General features: G+C 29.3%; 4 protein-coding genes across 6 annotated transcripts in view; 2 read left to right on the forward strand and 2 right to left on the reverse strand.

Moving 5' to 3' along the window:
• Positions 1 to 14880, reverse strand: part of LOC134831712 (serine/threonine-protein phosphatase 2A regulatory subunit B'' subunit delta) — a 39876-nt gene extending 24996 nt beyond the window's left edge. For 2 of the 3 annotated variants that reach the window (XM_063845555.1, XM_063845706.1), the window contains exon 1: positions 9765 to 10224. The gene's annotated coding sequence lies outside the window, so the exon portion shown is untranslated. Of the gene's footprint in view, positions 1 to 9764; positions 10225 to 14480 lie in introns of those variants that run through there. The other variant, XM_063845632.1, reaches the window with a different exon arrangement.
• Positions 14881 to 15345: 465 nt separating this feature from the next.
• LOC134836876 (separin) lies at positions 15346 to 17318 on the forward strand. The gene is made up of 3 exons (XM_063852146.1): positions 15346 to 15494; positions 15550 to 15693; positions 15746 to 17318. Exons 1-3 carry the CDS (start codon positions 15410 to 15412, stop codon positions 17269 to 17271), a joined length of 1755 nt encoding a protein of 584 aa, XP_063708216.1. The 5' UTR covers positions 15346 to 15409; the 3' UTR covers positions 17272 to 17318.
• Positions 17319 to 17667: 349 nt separating this feature from the next.
• LOC134827567 (glycogen debranching enzyme) lies at positions 17668 to 25141 on the forward strand. Its single transcript, XM_063840275.1, has 5 exons — positions 17668 to 17942; positions 18224 to 19964; positions 20884 to 22944; positions 23818 to 24676; positions 24737 to 25141. The coding sequence occupies exons 1-4, from the start codon at positions 17885 to 17887 to the stop codon at positions 24617 to 24619; spliced, it is 4662 nt and encodes a 1553-aa protein (XP_063696345.1). The 5' UTR covers positions 17668 to 17884; the 3' UTR covers positions 24620 to 24676; positions 24737 to 25141.
• Positions 25115 to 25695, reverse strand: LOC134827568 (small ribosomal subunit protein mS33). The gene is made up of 2 exons (XM_063840276.1): positions 25510 to 25695; positions 25115 to 25445 (listed from the first exon to the last, which is right to left on the reverse strand). The coding sequence occupies exons 1-2, from the start codon at positions 25589 to 25591 to the stop codon at positions 25177 to 25179; spliced, it is 351 nt and encodes a 116-aa protein (XP_063696346.1). The 5' UTR covers positions 25592 to 25695; the 3' UTR covers positions 25115 to 25176.
• Between the last annotated feature and the right edge of the window lie 802 nt (positions 25696 to 26497).

The raw sequence follows: 26497 nt of genomic DNA on the forward strand, positions 1-26497 counted from the left end.
ATTCGACATTTTCGAATGTTCTCTTTTGTTCATTTTTCTTCATATCCAGTAAATGCACGAAAACTATGCAGATGTATTTGCTAAAAATTAAAACAAAGGAAATGGAAAGTAATTATCGATAATCAATGAAACATGAAGTACATAATTACAACAATTTACTTCAAGTTTTGCGAAATATTATTTTGAATGAATGTGTGTATAAATTTAAATTGGATTAAGTAATGGGATTACGTTCAATGGTATTATATAACATCGAGCATTTATCGAAAAAGAGAGAACATTGGACAATTATCTTGTCTCTTATACAAGAATTTATGTGAGCCAAAAAAATAAAAATTTCACTTGTCTTGAAATCATTTAAAATTAATCTACCTTCCATGAAATCGCTTTCAAAATGATTTAAACTGTCTCCAACGTGGCTATTAATAGAAATGTCACCAGAAGAGTATTGCACTTTCATGTTAAAATACACACTTGAACACAAAACGCACGTTTATTTTTAATGAATAGTCGAAAAAAATAGTCGTCGTGCAACAATGAATACAAAAAAAAGAGTTAAAAATTTGTACAAATGTGCGATTCAAGAGAGAATGAGACAATAAGCGTTTGTTAGAGACAATTTTGACTGTTGCTTATTGTTGCATGCTTAAACATTTCCGTGTTTTCTATTTTTGGATGGCTTTTTTTTTGTTGTTGTATGGGTTTTGCATTCAAGCGACAAGCGACGCTGCTGCTGGTAGACGATCCTATGGGCGAAAAACGGGTCAGATTGATTCATAAGTCTTAAGGCATCATATTGACCCCTCATGAGGTCAAATTGACCCTTAAAGTGATTTTTTTGATTTATAAAGCTTAAGGGATCAAAATGTTCCATTAAGGGTTCAATTTGATCCCTTAAGGAATCAACTTGATTCTCTTTTGAGTTGGTCTACAGATGACCCCAAGATGACCCAAAAAATCGATCGTTGCAAGAGGTCTCTTAAGAGGTCAATTTGATCCCTTAAGAAGCAAATTTGATCAAATATCTTAAGGGATCAAATTGACCTATTAAGGGACCTCTTGCAAGAATCTATTTTGGGGTCACTTTGAGGTCATCAACTCAAAAGGGGATCAAGTTGATTCCTTAAGGGATCAGAATGAGCCCTTAACTGAACAAATTGATTCCTTAAGCTTAAATGATCAGAAAATTCTCTTCAAGGGTCAATTTGACCTCCTAAGGGGTCAATATGATTCCTTAATGGATCAACTTTACCCATTTTTCGTCCACAGAGCACTTTACATTACGATGCACTAAAAACGCGACTCAGTAAGAGCGAAATGCGTTTAAATTCATTACAAGTTGGTGTCTATGTGAATTTTTAAATAGTTTTATTTGCATATGAACGACGACAACGACGACAGAAGAAAGACAATGACAAGTGTTTAGAAAGCTTGTGGTACAATGGTGACTTATGGGTTTTGTGGCAAAGCTAATTGTGTGAATAAACAAACGAATAGGAAATGGGCGACAGACAACAATTTCTTATCGTGTTAGCGATTCAACAGAAACGACCCGAAAAATCAATAGAGACACCGAACAAATCTAATTTGTAAATGATAAGACAAACAAAAAAAGACGAAAACTCTCGAGAAAAGTTAACCACGAACACTTGGGTCAGCAATAAACTTGAATCAACAAAAACAAATCGAGTTCATCTTCAACAATACATTAAATTGATTTCGAGTCAGAGATAAGACCAATAAAATTGTAATAAAACAAACTTCATGATATGTAGACAATTGTTCGGTTTGTTAAAAGAAAATCATCGATCGACGAGATATTAAGACATTTTCGATAATCCTCGTGAATTTTGACACAAATCACGCCAATATATCGATTTGATGATTTTTTTATGCCTTAATGATGACATTTATTTGAAACTTAGAATGACTAATTCAATTAACCTTTCAACATTACACGATTGAGCTTAATTGAACAAAGTTTCAACGTACGCGCGATGAAAACGACAATTATTTGTAAGAAACAGACTCTTCCACAGATAATTTGATAAATCTTTCGTTGGTTCAATTAAATGTCGCAAAGCACAATATAACACTAATTACAATAATTAAAATTGTGTTCATCTCGTATTGCAGTTGTTTTTGCATTTTGCAGAAATGCGAATAAAATGGCATTTGATATTTTTTGTGGTTGTGTGCGACGTGAATATATGCAACAAATTAGTATTGCGCCACTGCTTGCTGCCGAGTATCAAGTCATGGCATCAATCAATCACAGCCCACATTCTCCGCAAGCGGTTTTATAGTTTTTTTTATCGTCTCGAAGTTATTGTGGCAAGATTTGTGAAGAATTTATTTTTGCAATTCCGATTTATTTTTTAAATATTTTTTTTTATATTTTTTTTTTAAATAATTTTATTTATTTAAATATTTTTTTTTTAAAAATTTTTTTTAAATTTAATTATTTTTTTTTATTTTTTTTTAAATTTTTTAATTTTTTTTTTAAAAATAATTTTTTGAAATTTTTTAATAATTTTTTTTATTTTTAAATTTTTTTTTATATATTTTTTTTGTTTTTTTTTTAAATTTTTTTTTTATTTTTTTAAATTTTTTAATAAAATTTTTTTTTAATTTTTTTTATTTTTTAATTTTTTTTTTAAATTTTTTTTCACATCGATTCTCTGAAAGATGATCATCATTCTAAAAGAAGCCTCTTGTAGCATAAAATCTATTCCAATTAATCCAAACCAAGCAAAAATTCTAATTAATCCAAACCAAGCAAAAAAATTAACGAATTGGAGATTCTGATTCTTAAAAAATCAAAATCCATCACTGTTCATGAGCCCAATATCAATTCCCTACACTTTTTCAGAGACACCATATTTTGATAAATGATGGCCTGCCTTAAAATCGTTCCATGATTTATGTCGTTTAATTGTACACGAAACTTGAAACAATAATTAACACCTTCATGCAATGATCTCTTCATGCAATTCAGATAAAAAATTTCGCAAAAAGAAAAATTAGTGACACTCCTTAGAATGGAAAAAAAGATAATTAACGGCAGTGCAAAGAAACCAATTATTACTTACTCACTCAAAATAAGTAAAAAGTAAGATACAAAGTTGCAACCGGTTCGACTTTGTTTATCACTCGAGAAAAAACGCGCAAAAACTGAATTTGTTATTTATTCGAAAGTCATTGATTCGAAAAAAAAAACATTAGGCAGGAAGGAAAAAACATTCGCTAACAGCATTTTTTAGTTTTTTTTCCAACTTTTCTAACACATGTGAATGTGATATTCAGTAAAACTAGGCTTGACATTTAAAGTTACGAACAAATAGTAACAAATGTTGTAAAGAAGCATCGAACTTTCATCGAGGTGAATTACTTATAGTTTTATCGACATCACCATAATAACACATTAGCAAACATTCCGAGGGAATAAACTAATGGTTATTATGGGATTTTTTCATATGTTTTCATAAGAGCAGAAAACTATGGTTCAGTTGGTAAATATTGTTTTTTTTTTCAACATTTTTTTTTCTGTAGCAGTCTTTTTCGCATTACAGTAATATATCGCAAGGCAACACAAATTTACCGCTTGCGATGTGCGAGTTGATGATGATAATCATATATGTGTGTCTTTCCTTCCGTTTTGTCATTTTTATATCACGTCGAGTCGATTCATGTTATGCATCAGAAAATCGTTAGTTTGCTGAAACGTAATATTAACTCTTGCTCCGCTCTGATATCAGACATGTGTGTGTGCGGTGATACGGTAATTAATGCCGGGGGGCATACAAATTCAGCTCTAATGGTTAAAAAAATAATTATATATTTTTTTTTCAGTTCCAGCCTGTTTATTGATTTGACATAAAGTGAAATAGACAACAATTCTAAATTGCGTAAATTTTTTTGACCTCCAATATTTTTTTATGATTTTTTTATGCATTAATTAAAGTTTATCCTTAACTAAAAAATAAGAAAAAATTAAATCTCGCAAAAAAATCATTAAAATATTATGTAAAAGTAGAGATTCGAGTCCTTAAGACGTGACATAATTTTTTTCTTCATTGTTTTAACTTGGCAAGTCAAGGTTGAAATGTTATTGTACTAGAAAAAAAATCGAATGTATTTTTTATTCAAATGGTTCACACATCAGTAGTTCTCTGTACACTTAATTTAATTCTACATTCGATTTGTTTCTTGACTCGACTCGAGTCAAGGCATCGGCATCGTTGTCTTCGTCACCAACTTGTGTGAATCATATATGCCGAAATTCAAAGGTTAAATTTAATTTGATTTTTGTTATATTTTTTTTATACTTGACTGCCTCAATAAATAAATCAACGTCTTCAAATTGAATTACATGGCAATAATCAATATTGATCAGATTTTATTGAACTTTTGCCAATAATAATAGTTGACCAAGTTTCTCCTCTTGTGCTTTGTATAATAAATTTTTTTATAGTTGTCGTTAAAATGATAACAATAAAGCACCTTTTAATGCATACGATTAAGACATTTAACCGTATAGTTAAGTTGAGTAGAATTGCATAGTCAACAAATCATAAAAAAACGTCGTAAATATTGTAGGATGTCCCTTAAAAGATTGGATTTAAATATAAAGTAATTTTTGTACATCCTATTTTTTTTTTATTTTTTTCAGACTTTGTTGATGCAGCAAATTTGCACATTTTACGATAATAACTCTCCCGGTATCGGAATTCATAATTGTTGTACACAACTTGCGTTAAATGGATGTAAAATACCAATAAACAAGGTATTATTCACTGATCAATTACTTTTTGCATTTACATTTACAAATCAATAAGTCTGTCATAGAGTTTGCAACTTTGCATATTATATTTGCGCATCAATCGTCAATGAAGTAGAACAAATATTTAAACGATTTATATTACGTGCGCAACAATATCTTCTCTCTGCATCGCACTCGAAATGTAATCAGTAGAAAATGATGTAATGTGGAGATTTTGTGTTTCGAAACAAAGAAATTTGAGGAGATAAGTGAGAAAAACAGCTTTAAAACCTTCTTAGAGTAAAACAAAAATTTGGTAAGGCCATTAAATTTAATTATTTCCGAAAAAATTCAGGAGAAAAAAATAAAAATAATTAGAAAAAAAGGAAAATTTTTGACATTTTTTGGTACTTTTTGATTGAAAAACGATAATAATGTCCAGTAAACATTAAAATTATATTAGATATGAACTTAACTTGCTTTAAAGTCGTATTATCTATCGAAAATTTGATGAAAAAATGTTTGAGTCACGTGACCAAATTTTTAATTATTTTCTTAATTTTTTATTTTGTGAAATTTCATTAAAATTATGACTTAAAGTCAAAATAAAATTTCAATAATGAAAAAAAATTATTTTAATTAAAATAAAGTAGTAAAAATTTTTTTATAATTTTTACACAATTAAGATCTTAAGTAAAATTTAAAAATCTTAAAAAAATATTTAAAAAATATAAATAAATTTAATTTACCTAATTAATAAAAAAATAAAATTAGAAAAGCGAAGATTAATTGACTTAATTTTAAAATCAAAAATCCAATATATTAAAAAATTAAAAAAAAATTAAAAATTTTTTTAAATATTTCATAAAATTATCGTTTTTTGTTGTATTTTAAATTTTTCAAAAATTAAAAAAATTTTCAATTTTATTTTAAAAATGCCAGTTTTGTTTTGAAAATTATTTGATTTTAACTTGAATTTTCTCTAAAAAAAATTTTTCATAAAAATACTGAATTTTTTTGCCAATTTTTTAAAAAATTGAAAAAAAAATTTAATTTTTCAAAAATTTTAACTTAAATTTTTTTTGAAAACTTAAAAATTCAATTTTTAATTTGAAAGTGGCTTAATTTAAGCTTAAAATAATATAAAATATATTAATACCAAAATTTTGGAAAAAAATTTTTTTTTTTAATATTCCCTATAATAAAAATAATTTTTTTAAATTTAAATGTAAATTATTTTTTTTTTTCAAATATTTGACTTAAGATTTTAAACTTAAATTAAAAATTTTTGCAGTTCTAATTTAAAAAAATTTTAAAGATTTAAATTTTTAAATATTTTTTTTCAAAAAAATAATTTTAAAATTATCAAAGCTCAGTTCAAGTTTTTTCTTAAAACAAATTAAAATTAATTCTATATCATTATCGCAAATTCTTATTAAAATTGCGAAAAATGAATTCTTCACAATATGGTGATGTGCATTGTAATGGTAATTAATACTTAATATTCACATCTTTATTACAAGCAGTTTTGCATTACACTCTGATGACGACAACGAAGCAAATAATACGACGCCGATCCTCATCATCATCATAAAAATCATCTTGAGAGTTAATTATTATTAACCACTAACGTACTAAAAAATTGCACTTGTGCAAAAGAAATTGCATCGCGACAAGTGGTGCGGTGCAAAACCGCATGTTCGATATTTTTATTATCATCACAAGTTGCTCGGTGTAGTTTCACTTTCATCACAAACTTGATTTGGTTTGCTCTTGTTTATTTTTGTCATGCACGAGGTTCGAGCGAAACGAAACGTAAAAAAATAAAAAAAAAATGTCCTCTGTTTGACACAATAATTCGCTTTCAATGCTGAAGTTAATTACCATATTTGATGAGAATTTTAAACAGAAGCTCTTCCAAATATTGATCCACTGAACATAAACACTCGACGAGTTCGTTGATGCCACACAACAACCAGCAGTAAGTATAAACAACAAAATAAAATAAAATAAACAGAGAATTTACACAGAAAACCCAAACATGTCGTATTTAAATGCTCAAAATTTATAAGATGCCAGATAAATAGTTTTGGGTATGTCTACCTCGGAGCAATTTTACAGAATAAATTGAGATTTATTTGCTAATCCGCTCAATTCGTAAACTTAAACGTCATTTTTTGCGGTAAATCACACACATTACGGCACAAAAATATTTAGATTCTCGGAATATTCCGACATTAGCAAACAAACAAAGAGAGAGGCGACGCGGGTATCTAACACAGCGTGAGCGATTGATGATTATGTAAATCAAAAATTGGCAAAGAAACAGAAATATTTAACATTACACTGCTAATAGATTACTCCCATATATTCTTCAAGAGGCGTGTAAAATCCAAGCTTTGATGTAAATTTGATGATAAGCCATAAAAGTGCTTGAACACAGGTGAGCGAGTAGCTTTCGGTAAGTCTTTTTACTTTAAAAATAAAATAGGCAAGAATGGAGAGAAAACGAGTCTCAAACTGTGAAACGAAGAAAATATGCGATGCACGTATCGATTTTTATCACTGGTCAAGTCACGACACGTTAAATGTAGAACAATTTACACATTTTTTTTTTCAAACGATTGTTTTTAATTTAATAAGAGTGTTTTTGTGACGAAAGAGATTTGATAAAATTTCATGCCCGGAATAATCAATTAAATGGTGCTAAGGTGATCTTTGTGGTCTGATTAGGAAACATGATTGACTTGACGGTAAATTGTAATAAAAAAAGTTCGTAAAACGTTTTGGTAACGGGTTTTTAGTACATGTTTCATGTGCCCTTAAAAGTAACTATTTAGGCTGATTCAATTAATGAAGATGTTTAAAATTAAATTATTTAAAAAAAAAATTAAAATAATTTTTTTGCATTTGAATTAAAATTTTGATTTTTTCTATGCAATATTTTAATATTTTTTAAAATTTTATTTGTATTAATTATTTATTTAAAAAAATTAGTAAAAATATAATTTACTTATTGACGTATAGTAATTTTTAATTTTTATTACAAAGAATTGAAAATAATTTTTAAAAAATATTAAAATTTAATAAATATTTAATTATAAAATATTAAATAAAAAATATTAATTTTTATTAATTTAATTTAATTAAAAAAAATTAAAATATTTCAAGTAAAAAATTGTTAAAAAAATATATTTTCAATTTTTCACCTTTTTGATTTTTAAATATATATATATTTTTTTTAATTAAATATTCTATTTATTTTAATTTATTATTGTATTATATTTTTTTAATTTAAAAAAAAATTTTTGAATAATATTTTAATTTTTTATCAAAAAAAAAAAAAAAAAATAAATAAATAATCAAAATTTCAAATAATTTCTTTTTTGTAATTAGATTTTTTTTCTAAAAACAATTAAAAATGTTTTTTCAAAATACCTAATTTGATTTTTAAGAAATTAAAGAATTATAAAAAAATATTAATTAAAATTTATTAATATTATTTAAATATTAATAAATTAAATGTTAAAACCTACAAAATTTCTAATTATAAGTAATTTAATTAAATTAAAAATTATTTTTTTTAAATCGAAACATTTTTTCATATTGCATCAGCCTTACTCACTGCCTAAATTATTTTACTCACAACTCATTGTTTTATTTTTCTTTTTCGTACATAAATAATCGACTTTAAAATATTTACACGACGATCGAAAACAATACATGGGATGGTCCCAAAAAAAAATTATGCGTAGTCATCAGTATGTACTTAATACTCTGAAATATCCAAACACACATTAAATTACACGAGAAAAACGTCAAACAACGACTTAAAAATGCATTTCTATAAATTATTTTCTCCCTCCTTGAATTACGACAGAAAGAAATTCCTTAAGCCAAACCGAAATAAACAACGTTGTTTAGAGCAAATGTGTGACAGAAAGTCGTCGAATTGCCTTGCTAATTGATAATAACAAGATAATATGCATGCACGAAGCGGAATATCATCAGAAAAAAATATTTATCTGAGGGGAATTCTAACGCGATTCGTGCACAAACAAGAACGAACACCGACACAGTTCGGAGACTCGACGACCCGAGTGTTTGTCTTTTGAATGACACCTACATAACTTTTTTTTTGTCTTCTAAAATTAAAATGACATACCAATGCCTCTGACTGACGACGACGACGAACGACGACTATTGTCTGCTCTGACACACTTTTATCTTCGTGGTATGCACGTCGAAGCCAAGCAATAAACTGATAAATCAAATTTTAATCATAAAAAGGACATGGCCGAAGTGATGACTCAACTTGTCATGAACTACGTGAGTTCAATGAGAAAAGAAACAAAGTGTTACTTTTTTTTTTGTATTTAATTGAGAACGAAATCTGAAATGATCCGTAAAATTGAGATCGAATGTCTACCGCAAAACAACGGTGGCGCGATTCAAAACAAAACCACAATATTTTACAATTTATTATTTTTATTTTTTATTACAAATGCCATACGTAGGCATGTCGAAATAGAAACTCAAGTAGTAAATAACACGCATTTAATATTATTTTTCGAGCAATTATTGTCGATTTATTGTCCTGAAATACAAATATAATAAAGCAATTTCCAATAATAATACAAGGTTGGACAAAATAAACACTTTTCAAAAGTTGCACAAATATTTTTCGAGATAAAAATAATAATTGGAAGAAATTTAGCAATAATACGTAAATTCTTTCGACAGTAATTGTTGTTACACATTTCATTCCATACTTATTTATTTCAAAATAAAAACAAAAACACCACGTAAACGTATTATTTTTCATATAATTGTAGCGGATTGTTGTTAATATATTAATAATGTAGATTATTATTACTTGTGTTAAAATACTTTGATGTAATTTTACAAAATTCTCATAGCAAAATACTTTATATTAAAATATATTGTATTTCAAAGATCATTCATTCATTCATATAATTACTTCACTTTTCTACCTACACACCTGACTTGTTGTATGATATTTATATTCCATATATTGATGAAGCAGGTTTTTTATTTATATTTTTTTTTATGTTGTTGTTGTTTTTTATTCCTTATTATTTATTTTGATGTAGGCTTACACGAGACACTTTTTTTCTTGTATATATAAAAAATCCACTTTTATTTTCTTTTCGTGTAGAAATTGTTAAGATTCGTATTGATTTGATACGTATTTAAAATAATAATTATTAATATTCGACTATTACTTAACAGGAAGTTTGCCTTTTTTATTTTAAAATATTTTTTTTCTTTCTTTTTTTTATAATAATTCAATTTTTATTTCAATTTTATTATTTTATAACTTTGTATTTATTTATTTAAATTGTACAGAATAATATTATTTTTATTTTTTTTTTCTTATGAAAAGTAATATTCATTCACGATGATGTTGCGCGTAAAATATTTCTTGATCATAATGTTCACGATTGTGCGGTTGTACTAAAACTGAATGGTTCGTATTCAATTATAATAATATTCACTCACTCACAGTACATACCGAAAATGTTAACACTCATGCACAACAACTGAGTGTTTACTATGTATTTATATTTATTTGTATATATATTCGTAAAATACATTCATAAAATGTTTTTAGTTCGTAGAGTTGGATACAGTACCGGCGGATAATATTGACTGAATAACAAAAATTTATTTAAAAAATTATTTTTTAAAAATATATTTATTATATATGTTTAAAAATATGTATATGTATAATTTAATTTATAATATATATTTTTTGTAATATTTTATTAATTTTTTTTAATTTATTTATTTTTTATTTTATTATTAATTTTTTTTAGCAAAAATATTTATTAGGTAATGTCAATAAAAGAAAAAAAAATAAATAAATAAAACATTTTTAAAAAAATTAATTATTTATTTTAATTTTTGAATTATTTTACAATAGGTAATGTTAATTATATAAAAATTATTATTTATTAATAAAAAATACATAAAATATGTTTAATAAAATTAATTTAAATTTTATAAAAAATACTTATTCTACATATTAATTTAATTATTTTTATAATTAATTATAATTTTTAAAATAATATTAGGTATTATAGTTTATTATAGTATTATAGTTTCGATATTATTAAAAAAATTAATAAACATATTTAACAAATTTAAATAAAAATTTTTGTTAAATATTCATTTAATTTTTAAAATAATGTATTATTATATTTTAAATTATTAAATTAATTTTCACAAAAATTTATTTTTATTAAAATAAATGTAAATCTTTTATTATTTTTAAAATATTTTTTTTTTTTAGTTTTATTTTTTAAAAAATATTAAAAGTTATTAATATTTTACGAAAAAATTATTATATTATTATTTAATAAAATTATTAACAAATAATAAATAAATTTAAAATAAAAATATTTTATAAATTAAATTAAACTTTTGATATTAATAATAAAATATTTTATATTAACAAACGGCACTGTAAAATATTTTTAAGTTGTATTTACTAGCACGTTCTCCTCGTTCTGTTTTTTTTTTGTATTCAATTTATCTATACCTACTCGCATATGTAATAATAAACATTCATCGGTATTCGGTCGATCGGGCGGCATATGCACATATGTACATTTTACAACACTCAGAGCTCCATTCGTTCGTCACACATGTGTAGTATTTATTATTAGACACACATTAAAATTATGTGTATTCGATACATGGCAATTTAAAATTCCTTCCGATCAATGCACGTAAGCACAGTGTACTCATAGTTGTCTTTTTTCTTCATATTTTTAAATTAAACTTGTATTGGTTCGGTATCATAGAGATGAATTTTACATTAACCAGAAGATGAAGACGAGATGTTGTTATAGGTTCAAAAGGGAAAAATATTTAATAAGATCGTAATTTCTCATCATCATCATCAACACTGTCATTATTCCATAAATAATGCGTTTATAAAATATTTACGTGCAAGGTAGTAGGTAGGGCTTTAACTTTGGCAGGTAACTGTAACAAATGCATTAAAATGATTTTTTGTGTAGTAGTCAAAGTAGTATTATAATCCGAGAGACAATAAAAAGTTTACAAAGTTTTGTCTGCGCTTTCGTGTCGAGTGCATTCATGTGTGTGCAACAGATAGTGTCAGTTTTGTAGTATTGGTGAAAATAGTAGAAAATAGTAATAGTAGGGCGAGTACCCGAACATATGTTAATGCAGCACGTAGTAAAATGATAGACAGCTTAGAAAAAAATAGAGGACAAAACAATGAACACAGAGTGCAAATTGCAATTTGAACAAAAATAACTTTGTAAAGAATAAAAGATTTATTTATCAAATGGAACATTCCATCATCATCTTTCTTGTATAAATTAACAATAATCTCTCTCTCTTCTGGCATGTCATGTCAAAATGAAAGAAATAACATTCACAACAAAGCCCAATGGTTCTAATGGACCGCACTTTATTACACATTCAAAGAGATTTTTATCACGAGATGCTTGCGCACAACAACAACAACAACGAATTATTTGTATGACAAATTGTTTTAATTGATTCTCGTATGCGGAGAATTTTATGTTTTAGCTCAAGTATTCATCAAAAGTATGCATCATCGTTGCAACGTTATTGTGTGGATCAAGTGTTTGTTGTAGATGATGTTAATGATGTAATAAAGTGTGTGTGTTAGTCGTGTGAGCGAAATATTTTAAATTAGGTCAGACTTTGTGTGTTTAATGAGCAAACTTCTGGAGGAGGGTAACGAAAGATTTAAAGTGATTTTTAAATTGAATTATAGAAAAAATATTATTAAAAATATATAAAAAAATAATATTTATACAGCAAAAAAAAAATTATAGAATGTAAAGTTATATTTTATGTAAATTATTTTAAAATTAATAATTTAATATTTTATTTTAATATTTTTTATTTTATTCATTATTTTTTTTTAATTAAAATTAAGATTTTTTTCTTTGATATTATTATAAATTTTAATTTACTTTTATAAAATTGAAAAATATAAAAAAAATACAAAATGCCTTAAATTATTTGAAAATATTATATTTTATGTAAAATATTTTGTTATTATATATATTTTTTTAATTAAAATTAACACTTTTAAAATTATTTTTAAGAAATAAACAAAAAAATATAAAATTTAAAGTTATATTTTATGTAAAATATTTTGTTATTATATTTATTTTTAATTTTTTTTTTATTTAAAGAAAATATAAAAAAATATTTTGTTATCATTATTATTTAAAAAAATTAATTTACTTTCTTAAAATTGAAGAATTAAAAAAATAAAAAAAATTATTTGAAGGTTTTATTTTTTTATTAAAATTAATTAATTTAATAATAAATTAAATTAATTATTTAAAAATTAAAATCATTTTTATTTTAAAAGTTCTTAGAAAATTTTTATTTCTCAAATTACTTGAAAGTTAATTTTAAAATTATTGAAAATATTTTTGAATTTATTATTTAAAAAAAAAATAAAAATTTTGTAAGTTCTTAACATTAATATTATTATTACAAAAAATAAAAAAAAATCTAATTTTAACTTTTATTTATTGAAAATTCATTCGAGTTTATTAATTTATTTATATTTTTTTTTTGTTTTTGGTAAAAAAATAATTTTTTTTCATTTTCTTTTAAACTAAAATATTTTTTTTTAAATTCAAAAGATTGAAACAAAATATTAAAAAACACAAATAAATTAAAATTAAATAAAAAGCACTCAAAAATCATTAATCTTAATTCTATTCAAAGTAAATCGAAAAATAATTACATCAAAGAACAATAATTTTTATTTGGGCGAGGCAAAGGATGCACTATAAATTTTTGAATCTACGACACAAAAATAATAATCGATTTTCATTTTCTCATATCATATCACTAATAATCAACTAAAAATCAAGGAACTGGAAAATCACTAAGAAAAAAATAGGAGTGTCGATGACGATTAGATCAAAAAAGTTCTGCACGAAGCCCACGATAGAGAAGGGTTAGAAAAAAAAATCAAAGTGCTGCACCCAAAAAAAAAAAAAAAAATCTAGAATAAGTACAACAACACGTTTTGTTGTTGTTGTTGTTATTTATTTAAATATTGCATGCACAAGATAGACTCGCGTCAAAAAGTTTTTCCCCTTGTCATCGTCTTTCATCACCTTGAAACGTTTATTATTGATGATAAAATAATTGCAATTTAATAAATGAAGCGAAAATATTTTTACAAGTGGTGTGAAGGGAAAACTCAAGTGTGTGTGTGAAAAGTGCAATCGAATATCAAAAAGGAGGTGCATTTACGGTCAATGTTTGATCTATATAAAGTGTGTTTTTCAATTGAATTGAATTTAATGTAAATTGGGTGAGTCGCAAATGACCTTACCCAATAAAATGACCCACATTCTTGAGAATTCTGCTGGTTTTTTTTCGTTTTCTCCAATAAATAAATGAATTTTATTTTTATACATGCCACTGACGTCCCGAAAGACAATAATATTTCTCACTCACCCCAATTAAAAATTCTTCTTTAAACTATTTTTAGACATGTCTTCAACAAAAAGAAACATCTTCTTCTTCGTCGTTTTCTTTTCTGTGATAAACAAGCTTGAAATATTTCGTTCACAAATAAAAAAAAATCTTATTAAACCCATTTCACTACCGGAAGATGAATTTTCTGCCTCTTGAGATTAAAATTTCTTTTACTTACCTTGCATTGGTAGTAGTTTGAAATATTTTTATCCAAAAAAGGTATCACTTGTGTGTGTAGAAAATTCCTTTATAATTTCTTTGATAAATTTTAATTTTATTTTAATGGAATTTTATTTAAAATTTTGAATTCCTCTTTAAATTAATTCACATTTATTTTTCACTTGTCGGCAAAATTTTAATTTTCTGTGCTAAAATCGATTAATTTTTTTTTTGTTGTTTTTATTCAATGAATTTTTTACTATAAATTGTAGTTTTTTTCTTTGTGGCAATTTTTTTTCTAGAATTATTTTTATTTAATTCACTGTTCACCGGGTTTTTAATTGTTTTTCACTTTGTCCTTATAAAATGTTTGCTTTTATTTGAGTTTTTGCATGAAAGTCCATAGAATAGGTCCTTTGAGTTAGAATTTACAATATTAAATGAAAATTCACAATCGATTTTGTGAAAAATACCGAGACATAAAACAGGGGCGTCGAGGAAAATGTCAAAGAAAATTCAAAAGGGGCAAAAGTTTTAAATTTTCCGTTGAATTTTCTTTATTGACATGAGGAAATTTTTAAAGTTATGAATTAAAAATTGATAATTTTGAATGTTTTATAAAAGAAATTTTAATTTTTTGACTTTAATTTAATAAAAATTAAATTTTTATGAGGAAAATTACGGAAAATTCGTGGAAATTCATGGAAAATTTTGGTATCTCGTAAAATAAAATCACGCCATGAGACGAATGAAATTGATAATGTTGAATTAACTTAAATTTCTGCCGCATTTCCGTTTTTGGCGCCAAACAGGAAATTGACAAACGGAAATGAATTAGCATAATGGCAATTTTAAAAGCATCAATTTCATTCGTCTCATAAAATCTCAACGGCGGGTAAAAAAGAATTAATGAAAAACAAACAAATTTAAATGAAAAATTAACCAAAAATGAATAAAGGAATCGACTTTGAGGCTCCATTGAACGAGCAGATTCTCGCCATCAATAAAAGTACAAATGGTCCCGTCGCAAAATGTAAGAATTTGATTTGTTTTCATTTCTGTGTCTCATGAAATTTCTTATTTTTCAGATAATTTACTGTACCAAACAGAGAAAATGATCAAAGAACGTGATTTCAAGTCAGTTATTTTGGCTTCAACGGAGGCTTTGAGTGCAATTCCCAAAATCAAGTACAATTTCAACCCCGAACGAGATGTCATCTCCACAGATCGACGTGAGTTTTCTTCAATTTTTATCAAATATTCACTAAAAACTCCCTTTTTTAGGAGCTCTTTGTCCAATAATCCGCAATGACGTCTCCAAATGCCTCAAAAAGTCAAAACCTGAACAACCGCCTTCCATCAACCAACTTTTCAGTGAATTAAATGCAGCTTCGAAGACACTTCCCGCTGAATGGATGGTCGTTCAAATTGCAAAACGATTTGATTCTTCCTTCATTGGTGCGACAAACAAACAAATTACTTGCAAAGACACGGGATTGATCATCACCCTCTTTCACTATCCTCGATGGGAATTGAATGACAAGCGACCTTTAGCGATTGTCGTGCCGCCGGGCGATAACGATCGCATGTATACCGGAGTTTTTGAGATTTACGAGGCTCTGAAGGAGAACTTGATGTACAACAAGGAGCAAGATTCCGGTCAAAATCGTCAAAAATATTGGGAAAATCTGCGAGTTGTCGAGGAAAAATTAACAAAACTCGTCGAAGAACAGGAAAAATGGTTCGGAACATGGCGCTTTTTGCTGACAGGATACTTTAAAAAGACCGAAGACAAAGCCATGGAAGCGAAAATCTACGCAAAAGTCGACCAATATTGCAAACAACACAAAAGTAGCACGGAATTTCGGATAATTGTCAGTTTGCTTGCACGCCGCATCGATTTGATGTCACACAAGGCACTTTACGAGTTTTGTTGTCACTATTCCGAAACAGATGCCGAAGTAAAAAGACTTTTTTTGTTCCTGATTGACATTCAAAAGTCTTTTAAAGTCAAAAATCCGCGAGAATCCTTCCCCTGCATGCTCGTCATTGACGAAATTTTGGATTTTTTACTGTGGGAAATGCTCAATATCGATCAAGATTTTTGTCGTTTCAACTCTTTTCATGCCATGATGACAATTTACACGAAATACGCTTCCGAAATTAAGAACGGATATTGGATGACAAACGTTAAGGACGGTTTTGCGATCGTCGATCCCGAAAATAATCTTCAAAGTATGCGAGAACGAATGGTTGAATACCTTTCATATTGGATGCCAAAGTGGAAATTAGTCGTTGGTCAAGCTCCAACGAAGGAAAACTTCACGGAACTCTTCGAAAAGGATGTTTTTGTGTATTGCGGACACGGAAGCGGCTTCCAATTCATCAAAGACTTTGAACTGATGCAACATAAAATCAAACCTGTGACATTTTTGTTCGGATGTTCGAGCGGAAGACTCAATTCCAAAGGCATGTGGGGCGAATTGCAAGGCAGTCACACATATTATGCGGCGGGATTGTGTCCTGCGGTGTTCGGGATGCTCTTCGTTGTCACAGATTACTTGACGGATTTGATGTCGACCATTATTTTGTGTCGCTGGCTGCCAAATACGGACTGTAAACGCACGTGGTACGAGACTTTTAAGAAGAATTGGCGAGTTGATACGATTCAGAAGCTAAATATCGTTCAATCTGAGGCCGAAAAGAATTTGTGTCGAATAATTTCGGATTTACGGAGAGAAACGTCGATTACGATACGACAACGAGCTGCCATGTGTTACCGCGGATTGCCTGTGTGGAATGGAAATTAGTCAAAAATACGTACTTTTAATAAAAAATTTAATTGAAAATCGAAAAAAATTACTTTTTAACACATTTTTGTACAAAAAAACCTAAAAAAATAATTTTTTTCTTTAATTTCAGGTAATTTTAAAAAAAAAATTTGTACCTTAGAATCAATGTCAGAAGAAATCCGAAGTCACAGAATTATTTTACAATTTTTTTTTTACTTTTGAAATTCAATTTTGATCAAAAATTAAGATCAAAATTAAAAAAATGATAAAAATTCATCAGTTATTCTTCATGAAACCACGTGACCAAGTACAAAATTCAATTCTAAAGGGAGTAACTCACATCGACATCGAAATTTCTCTCATTTTAATTTATTCTTCTCTTCTTTTTAGAATAAACAAAGTAATTTTAACGTAAATTTCTGTAATTTTTCAGAGAATTCCGTACATTGTTGCTATCTGAAGTTGTAAAAATCTGTTTTGTCGTCTCACTGAATCTCAAGTTATCACGAATCTCATCTTTCTGAAGTTTAAAATCAGCTAAAAATAAATTCTTTCATCATTCAGTGGACTTTCAGCTTGTGATTAGAACGAATTAAAGGATTTTTTGGAAAATGTTCGTATTTTAGAAAGTATGGCTTTCGTTACAAACAATCCAATTTGTAATTTTTTGCATTGGATGGTGCTCGGAGGTAAGGAAAATTTTGTTTTTTTAACCGGCAAATCGCGAGTAGTTCGGAAAATGAGACATTAGATGACAGCACATGTCATGCCAAACACTCAAGGTGACCTATTGCGAGAACAAAACAAAAAAGTTACGAAAAAAACAAAAACTGGAACAACTCTCGTGCGTCGATTAATTACAAATATCAGGTCATTTATTGTGTGACTGTCTCGTGAATCGATCGCTCGTGTAATTTAAATTCGTCTTTGATTTATTTCATAATCTCTGATTGTTTTTCTCGTTTCGTAGATAATCAGCAAATAAGCGAAAAGATGCCAGATACACTGAGTTTGGCTTTGAATCATGGCGAACAATCGCATCTTTTGTACCGTTTACATCGCGAGGACACGCTAAAAATCAAGCCAGGATCCGCTTTGATTGGCAAAAAAATCGTTCTTTACACGAATTATCCGGCAACTGAAAAAGATGGATTCGTTCGGGAGAAATATCATGTCATGCAATGGCATTCACGTGATGGAAAAGTTGTCGAAGCGGACTACGATGGACTCACACTCATCAACGATCTTGACCTTTATTGCCAAATTACGTGCAAAAAGTCGGGATCTTTCCGTTTTTACTTCTCCTACGAGAAAAATGGCGAGCCCGAGGGTTCCTTGTTCATCCTAATTGAGCCAAAAATTTTCGTGGGACCTCCAAAGGCGCGGAAACACGTTCCAACTGACGCGATTCGGTGTCAAACTGTTCTCGCAAAGCTCTTGGGACCGATTTCGACGTGGGAAGCCAAACTTTTGGTAGCCAAGGAGTCGGGCTATAATGCAATTCACTTTACGCCGATTCAACAATTGGGCGGATCCCGTTCTTGTTACTCGTTGGCGGATCAATTGATGGTAAATCCTGAATTTGCAGCGAAAAAAGGGGGCAAAATCGGTTTTGATGATGTCGAAAAGGTCATTAAGAAGATTCGTGAGGAATGGGGAATCGCAAGTATTTGTGATATTGTGTTGAATCACACCGCAAACGAGTCTTTGTGGTTGAAGGAGCATCCGGAATGCAGTTATTCGTGTGCTACATGCCCCCATCTTCGCCCTGCGTTTTTGTTGGATGCACTTTTGGCTCAATGTGGTGCCGATGTGAAGGCAGGAAAGCTCGAACAGCATGGCGTACCTAAAATAATTGAGACCGAAGAACATTTGCAAGCGTTGAAACAACAAGTTATGACACATTATGTACCTCAAATCAAGTTGCATCAATTTTTCCAATGCGACGTGGAGAAAGTTGTTGCCCAGTTTGAAGCGAAATTGAAGGAAATTGGTCCTCCATCCCCCGAACATCGTCATCACGGGCATGAAGATGACTTTATCTCGCTTGATCGGGTCATTTTGCAATTTGATCCGGAATACAAGCGACGTTCTTCCAGCGTTGATCTCGATAAAGCCGTTAAAATTTACAATTTGCATCATCACAGTGCGGGCGATGAGGCTACTCGCGTTAAAATTTGCGTCAAGCAATTCCGAAAGGCTTGTATCGCCTTGAACGAAGCAATCGAACGCGAAATTCACGCTGATATGGAATATGCAATCAACAATTGTCTCGCGGGCGCACGCTATGAACGTGTGCAAGGTGACGGGCCACAGGTCAAGGGCATCTCGTTGCAATATCCGCTGTTCCAAACGTATTTCACACACGACAACATCGAGGGAAAGACAATCAAGGAGATCGAAGAGATGATGTACAATGAGAATGGGAAATTTTTCATGGCGCACAACGGTTGGGTGATGGGCGGAGATCCGTTGCATGATTTTGCGGCGCCTCAAGCTGCCCATACGACAGTTTATTTCCGTCGAGAGCTCGTTGGATGGGGAGATAGTGTCAAATTGCGTTTCGGACAGAAACCTGCGGATTGTCCTTATTTGTGGGAACACATGAAGAAGTATGTGGATACGACGGCGCGCATTTTTGACGGTGTTCGTCTGGATAATTGCCATTCGACGCCCTTGCATGTCGCGGAATATTTACTCGATAGTGCGCGGTAAGTAATGCGAATCAGATTTTTGGCTCAGTGCCCGATGTTTCGTTATTTTTTTTTATTTTTATGAATTCTGGTCAAAGTAACTAAAATACGTCATTTTTTACGAGAAAGCTTTTGTTTAAATTTTTAAAATTAAATTTCGTAGATTGAATTTTGTATTAAATTCTTTAGTTAAGTTTTTAGATTAAAATTAATTAAATTATTTAATTTTTTTTTATTTTATTTTTTTTTTAAAAAATAATTTTTCAATATATTTTATTAATTATTTTTATTAAGTTTTGGATAGATTTTAAAATAAATTAAAATATTTATTTAAAAAAAAATAATTCGTTAAAAGTTATACATATTTTTTTCTTGACAAAATAATTTTTTCAATTAAATTAAGTATTTATTTTTCGTAAATTTATTTAATTTTAGCACAATAATTTTTTATTTTGTGTGTTTAAAATGTGTTTTTTGATCCAAAAAAATATTTTTAATTTTTTTCAAAAATTTCAAAAATTATTTTTAATTTTTTTTATTTAAAAAATTATTTTTTTTTTTTTTATTTAAAAAATTATTTTTAGTTTTTTTATATTTAAAAAATTATTTTTACTTATTTTTTTTTATTTAAAAAATTATTTTTTTTTAGAAAAAAAAATATTTATTTATTAATTTTAATTTAGTTTAGTTTAATATAATTTATTTTTTTTAAATTTATTTTAATTTAAAAAATTATTTTTTTTTATTTTTAGATTATTTAAAAAAATTAAAATTTTAATAATTATTTTTTTAAATTTTAATATTTTTTTTTATTTAAATTTTTTTTTTTTATTTAAAAAATTATTTTTATTTTTTTTTTATTTAAAAAATTATTTTTTTATTTTAAAATTATGTTATTGCTCAAAATATTAAAAATTTTTTCATAATTTTTTTTTAGAAAAATCAATCCTGAACTGTACGTCGTTGCCGAATTATTCACAAACTCCGATGGCACAGACAACATTTTCGTGAATCGCTTAGGCATCAACTCCTTAATTCGTGAAGCACAAGCCGCATGGAATTCGCACGAAGAAGGTCGTCTTGTCTATCGTTATGGCGGCGCGCCAGTTGGTGCCTTCTTCGTCAGCCCCTCACGTCCCATCGCTCCAAATATCGCACACGCTTTATTCTTGGACTTGACTCACGACAATCCCTCTGCCGTCGACAAACGTTCCGTCTTCGATTTACTTCCAACCGGAGCTCTTGTCGCCATGGCATGTTGCGCTACCGGCAGCAATCGCGGGTACGACGAACTCGTTCCGCATCACATTCACGTCGTCAACGAGGAGCGTCAATACCAAGAATGGCCAAAGCACGTAAATCACGAAACGGGCATGATCGCCGCACGTAAAGTGATAAATTTACTTCATGGAGAAATGGCGGAACAAGGTTTCAATCAAGTTTTCGTCGATCAAATGCATCCGGATATCGTTGCGGTGACTCGTCATTCGCCGAAAACGCATCAAACGATCGTTACTGTTGCCCATACGTGCTTCTACAAGCCAAATCCGCATGCGGGACCGACGGGAGTTCGTTCACTCGCGTTCGAAGGAGAGTTGGATGAGATTATTTTGGAAGCTACGATCTCTCACAAAACTGGACCTCAATTCCAACCGCCCGAAAACTTCAAAAAAGACGAAAAGTACATCAATGGTTTGGATGAATATGTCGTAAAGACCAAGGAGCACATCCAGCTGAAGGATTCTGATGTTTTTGGCAGAGAAGCTCAACGAACAGATACTCATACGATCCTTCATATGCACAATTTGAAGCCCGGAACAGTCGTTTCCATTCGTGCCTCACTTAAGGAATACGCAAAACTCCCCTTGGAAAAGCTCATTCGTGTCGTCGACGATTTCCACAGCGAAACCGGAGCTTATTTGGAATTGAAAAAAGTCGTTTCTGGGCTAGATCTCGTCGACTTGAACCACGCCTTGTATTGTTGCGATCAAGAAGAACGCGATTTAACGGGTTGCGGCACTTATGGAATCCCAAATTTCGCTAATTTAGTTTATTGTGGCTTCCAAGGCATCGTTTCGCATTTGAGCGAAATTTCTCCAAAAGACGATTTGGGACACCCCATTTGCGGAAATTTGCGCGAAGGCAATTGGATGTTGGATTACATCCTTCATCGCCTGAGTTGCATCCCCAAATTGCGTCCCTTGGGTGAATGGCTTCGTCCTCATTTCGATGTTTTGAAGACAATTCCGCGTTACATGATTCCCGCGTACTTTGATGTCATCGTCACGGGCGTTTATAACGCTTTGATCCAACAAGTTTTCAATTTAATGTCGGATTTCGTGCGAAATGGCAGTACTTTTTGTAAAATGTTGGCTTTGGGCTCCGTTCAATTCATCTCGCGATGCAATTCGTCAGGCCTTCCGAAAGTTACGGGAAATCAAGCGATCGAATATCCAACGTTGTCAGCAGGATTGCCGCATTTCTCGACGGGTTACATGCGTTGTTGGGGTCGAGATACTTTTATTGCGCTTCCGGGACTCACAATTCTCACGGGACGCTATGAAGAGGCGAAACAAATTATTTTGAGCTTTGGTACGACTTTGAGACACGGATTGATTCCGAATCTCTTGGATGGCGGCAAAAATCCTCGGTATAATTGTCGCGATGCGATTTGGTGGTGGCTTTATTGCATCAAAAAGTACGCCACGGAGGCGCCGAATGGAGAAAGTATTCTCAAGGAGAAGATTTCGCGCATCTTTCCGACTGACGATGCACCTGCTCATGCCCCCGGGCAACACATGGAGTTCCTATATGACACAATTCAAGAAGCACTCACGAAACATTTCCAGGGGTTGGCGTTTAGGGAACGCAATGCCGGCACAATGATCGATGCACATATGAAAGATGAGGGATTCAATAATAGAATTGGCGTGGATTTGGATACGGGCTTCGTTTTTGGCGGAAATGCACTTAATTGTGGCACGTGGATGGATAAAATGTGAGTATTTATTTTTAAATTTTTCTTTAAAAAAAAATTTTTAATGAGGCAAATTTCCATTTTAAAAAAATTTTTTTTTTGAAAGTCAAAGTAGAAATTTTTCAATTTACTTAATATTAAAATTAAATAAATTAAAATTTAAAATTTATTGAAATTATTAAAATTTATTTTTTAGATATTTTAGATTTGAAAATTTTTCACAAATTAAAAAATTTTCATTTAAAACTTTGAAATATTGAACAAAAAATGAAATAATTTAGAATTTTATTTAAATTTTTATTTTTTGTTGTTTTTTTTTTTTAAAAAAATATGTTTAATTTAATTTTGTTAATTTTATGATTAATAAAAATTTAAATTTAGGTAATTTAAAATTTTTTTTTAATTTTATTAAATTTTTGTGAAGCTCTTTAACAATCCTTTAACAATTTTAACTCGTATGCTTGTATCGAAAATTGAAATTTTGTGAAACATTTTTAAAAATTTTTTATTGTATTCGAAAAAAAAATATTGCTTCTAATTTTACATTACTTAATTTTATTCTACATTTTACAATACTGAATTTTACAGTTCTTAATTTTTTATTATTTTTTAAAATATTTTTTTATCCTTTTTTTAATATTTTTTTTTATATATTTTTAATTAACTAAAATTTGTTTAAAAAAATTAAATTTTAAAAAATTGAAAAATATTTAAAAAAAAAGAATTTTATAAAAAAATAAAAGTTATTTTTATAAAATTTTAATGTTAAAAAAAATTTAAAAAAAATTTTTTTTTAAATATTAAAAAAAAAAATAAAAAAAAAATTAAAATTAATTTTTAAAAGTATAAAAAATTAAATTACAAAAAATTAATAAAATCTTACCTTTTTTTCAGGGGATCTTGCAACAAAAGCGGCAATCGTGGCATCCCATCAACTCCACGTGACGGTTCAGCAGTCGAACTCGTTGGTTTGCAATTCTGCGCCTTACGTTTCCTCCAAAAGATGTCAGAAAAGAAGGTAATTCCTCACTCTGGCGTCACTCGACAATGCAGCGAAGGCGCTACCCTCACATGGAGCTACAAAGATTGGGCCGACAAGATCGCCGACAACTTCGAATCACGCTTTTTCGTCGGACACAACAACGTTTCCTCGCCATCTGCCAACAAACGCGGCATTTACAAGGACTCTTGCGGCGCCTCACACGAATGGGCCGATTACCAACTTCGTCCCAACTTTACGATCGCCATGACTGTCGCGCCGGAAATCTTTGATCCGCAAAATGCGTGGGAAGCATTGGAAAATGCCCGAAAATATTTGTTGGGACCGCTCGGCATGAAAACTTTGGATCCCGAAGATTGGGGATATCGCGGAAATTACGACAATTCCATTGATTGCGACGATCCGAAAATCTCGCATGGCGCCAATTACCATCAAGGACCCGAATGGGTTTGGCCAATTGGATTTTACTTGCGTGCCCGTTTGCATTTCTCAAAGTTGAATAATTGTCAAGATGCGACAGTGTCGGAAACGTGGAGTATTCTCACGAAACATTTGCACGAAATTGAGACGTCGCATTGGCGAGGCTTGCCAGAATTGACAAATGAGGATGGCGCTTATTGCAGAGATTCGTGCCGCACTCAAGCATGGAGCATGTCGTGTGTCTTGGAGACGTTGCATGATTTGGAAAAATTATAAAAAAAATTAAATGAAGACATTTTATCGAAAAAAGGCACTTTTTAACAATCATCTCAGGTAAAAATGTAAAAAAAAATATTTTTTGATGAAAAATTTTCAAATTTTTACTCTTTTTAGATTCAATGAACTAGTCAACATCGCTCAAAAGGCAGAAATTTTAAAATGGGCTCCCATCCGATCGTTCGTTGATGTCGTCTGTACCTGCCAGAACTTCAGGGAAAAGCACTTTTACCAATATTTAGTACATAAATTGAGCTGAAAACTTGAATTATCGCCCATTTTACACCTTAGTGCCATAAGTTAAGCCCAAAGATTTTTGTTTTTTCAATTTTTTTGTTAGATTTGTTAGAAAATGTTGTTATTTTTATATAATTTTTAAGTCCTGTCAAAAGGCAACTAAATCTTGTGCAATTATAATTGTCTACCTATATAGCTGAGCCAAGAAAAAACACTTAGAAATACTCGTAGTTCAAATTAAATCATATTAAAATGTACAAAAAACATTTTTTTTCATTAAAATTTATTTCTTGAACTAATTTTTCTCTCCTAAAACCAACTTAAATCCGATTTTTCGGCGATTTTCCCGGCTTCAGTTCCTTCACAGGTGGTGCTTTGCCTCTCAATGCTCGCAATCGGTTCATTTCATCCTTGAAATCGAGATGCTCGTCGCGGAACAATCCGTATTTGCGTAATTTCATGATCATGTAGCCCGTTTCCCAGTGTCTCGGATACCAATTAACGAAGTATTTTGTCTTTTGCAGAGGTTTTTTCTCGAACAGCTTCACGACTCGCATCGAAGTTTTGTTTGTGGGACGCGAAACTTCATCTGGAAATAGATTTTAAAGGCATTTTGTGAAAAATTGTCAGAACACGAGGAAAATTTTACTCACTGAATATCCGGTTGGACAAGAAATTCATCCGTTTCGCATATTGTGTGGGAAGTTCGGCGAGCTTGAGGTACTTGTTTGACATCGTGAGTGGTTTATTTTTTAATTTGTCGATGAGAAATGAGGTTTTGATGGAATTTTTGTAAATTTTTTATTCCATCAAAACACAGCTGATGAGCGACTTTTCGATGTCGATGCAGAAGGGAGAACGGAATTTTGTGTTGAATTAGAAGGTTTGACGATTTCTTAAGGTTAACGGATGGTATTTTACAAAAAATAGAAATTTTTCGTATTATTGATCATTTTCAAGCTTATAAACTATCAAATGGACTCTCAAAATTGAAATTACGTATTTTTTACGTTTTTTATATTTTTCAAATTTCACACTTATGAACCATCAAGCAGATATAAAAAGAAAATTCCCGTTATTTTTGATCAATTTTAAGCTTAAGCAGAAAGAGAAAATGGATGGCGCCATAATAATAAAGAAAAAAAATTTTTCAATTTCAATTTTTTGGCAGTTTTAAGTTATAAAATGATTAAAAATGATAAATTAGAGCCCTCTGATAAATTTTTATCCATTTGGAGCAAGATTTGACAAAATGGGCTTTGACACAGTTTTTGACACAGTTTTTGATTTAGTTTTTTTCTTGATTTAGTTTTCAAAACAAAACTATGTCAAAGGAAAATTTTTTTTTCAGTTTCAATTTTTTTGCAGTTTTGAGTTATAAAATGATTAAAAATGATAAATTAGAGCCCTCTGACAAGTTTTTATCCATTTGGAGCAAGATTTGACAAAATTGGCTTTGACACAGTTTTTGACACAGTTTTTTTGCTCTTGATTTAGTTTTTAAAACAAAACTATGTAAAAGAAAAATTTTTTTTTCAAAAATTCAATTTTTTGGCATTTTTTGAGTTATAAAATGATTAAAAATATGATAAATTAGAGCCCTTTGATAAATTTTTATCCATGAACATAGTTTTTGACACA

Source organism: Culicoides brevitarsis, chromosome 1, assembly GCF_036172545.1.
Source record: "Culicoides brevitarsis isolate CSIRO-B50_1 chromosome 1, AGI_CSIRO_Cbre_v1, whole genome shotgun sequence".
Taxonomy (NCBI): domain Eukaryota; kingdom Metazoa; phylum Arthropoda; class Insecta; order Diptera; family Ceratopogonidae; genus Culicoides; species Culicoides brevitarsis.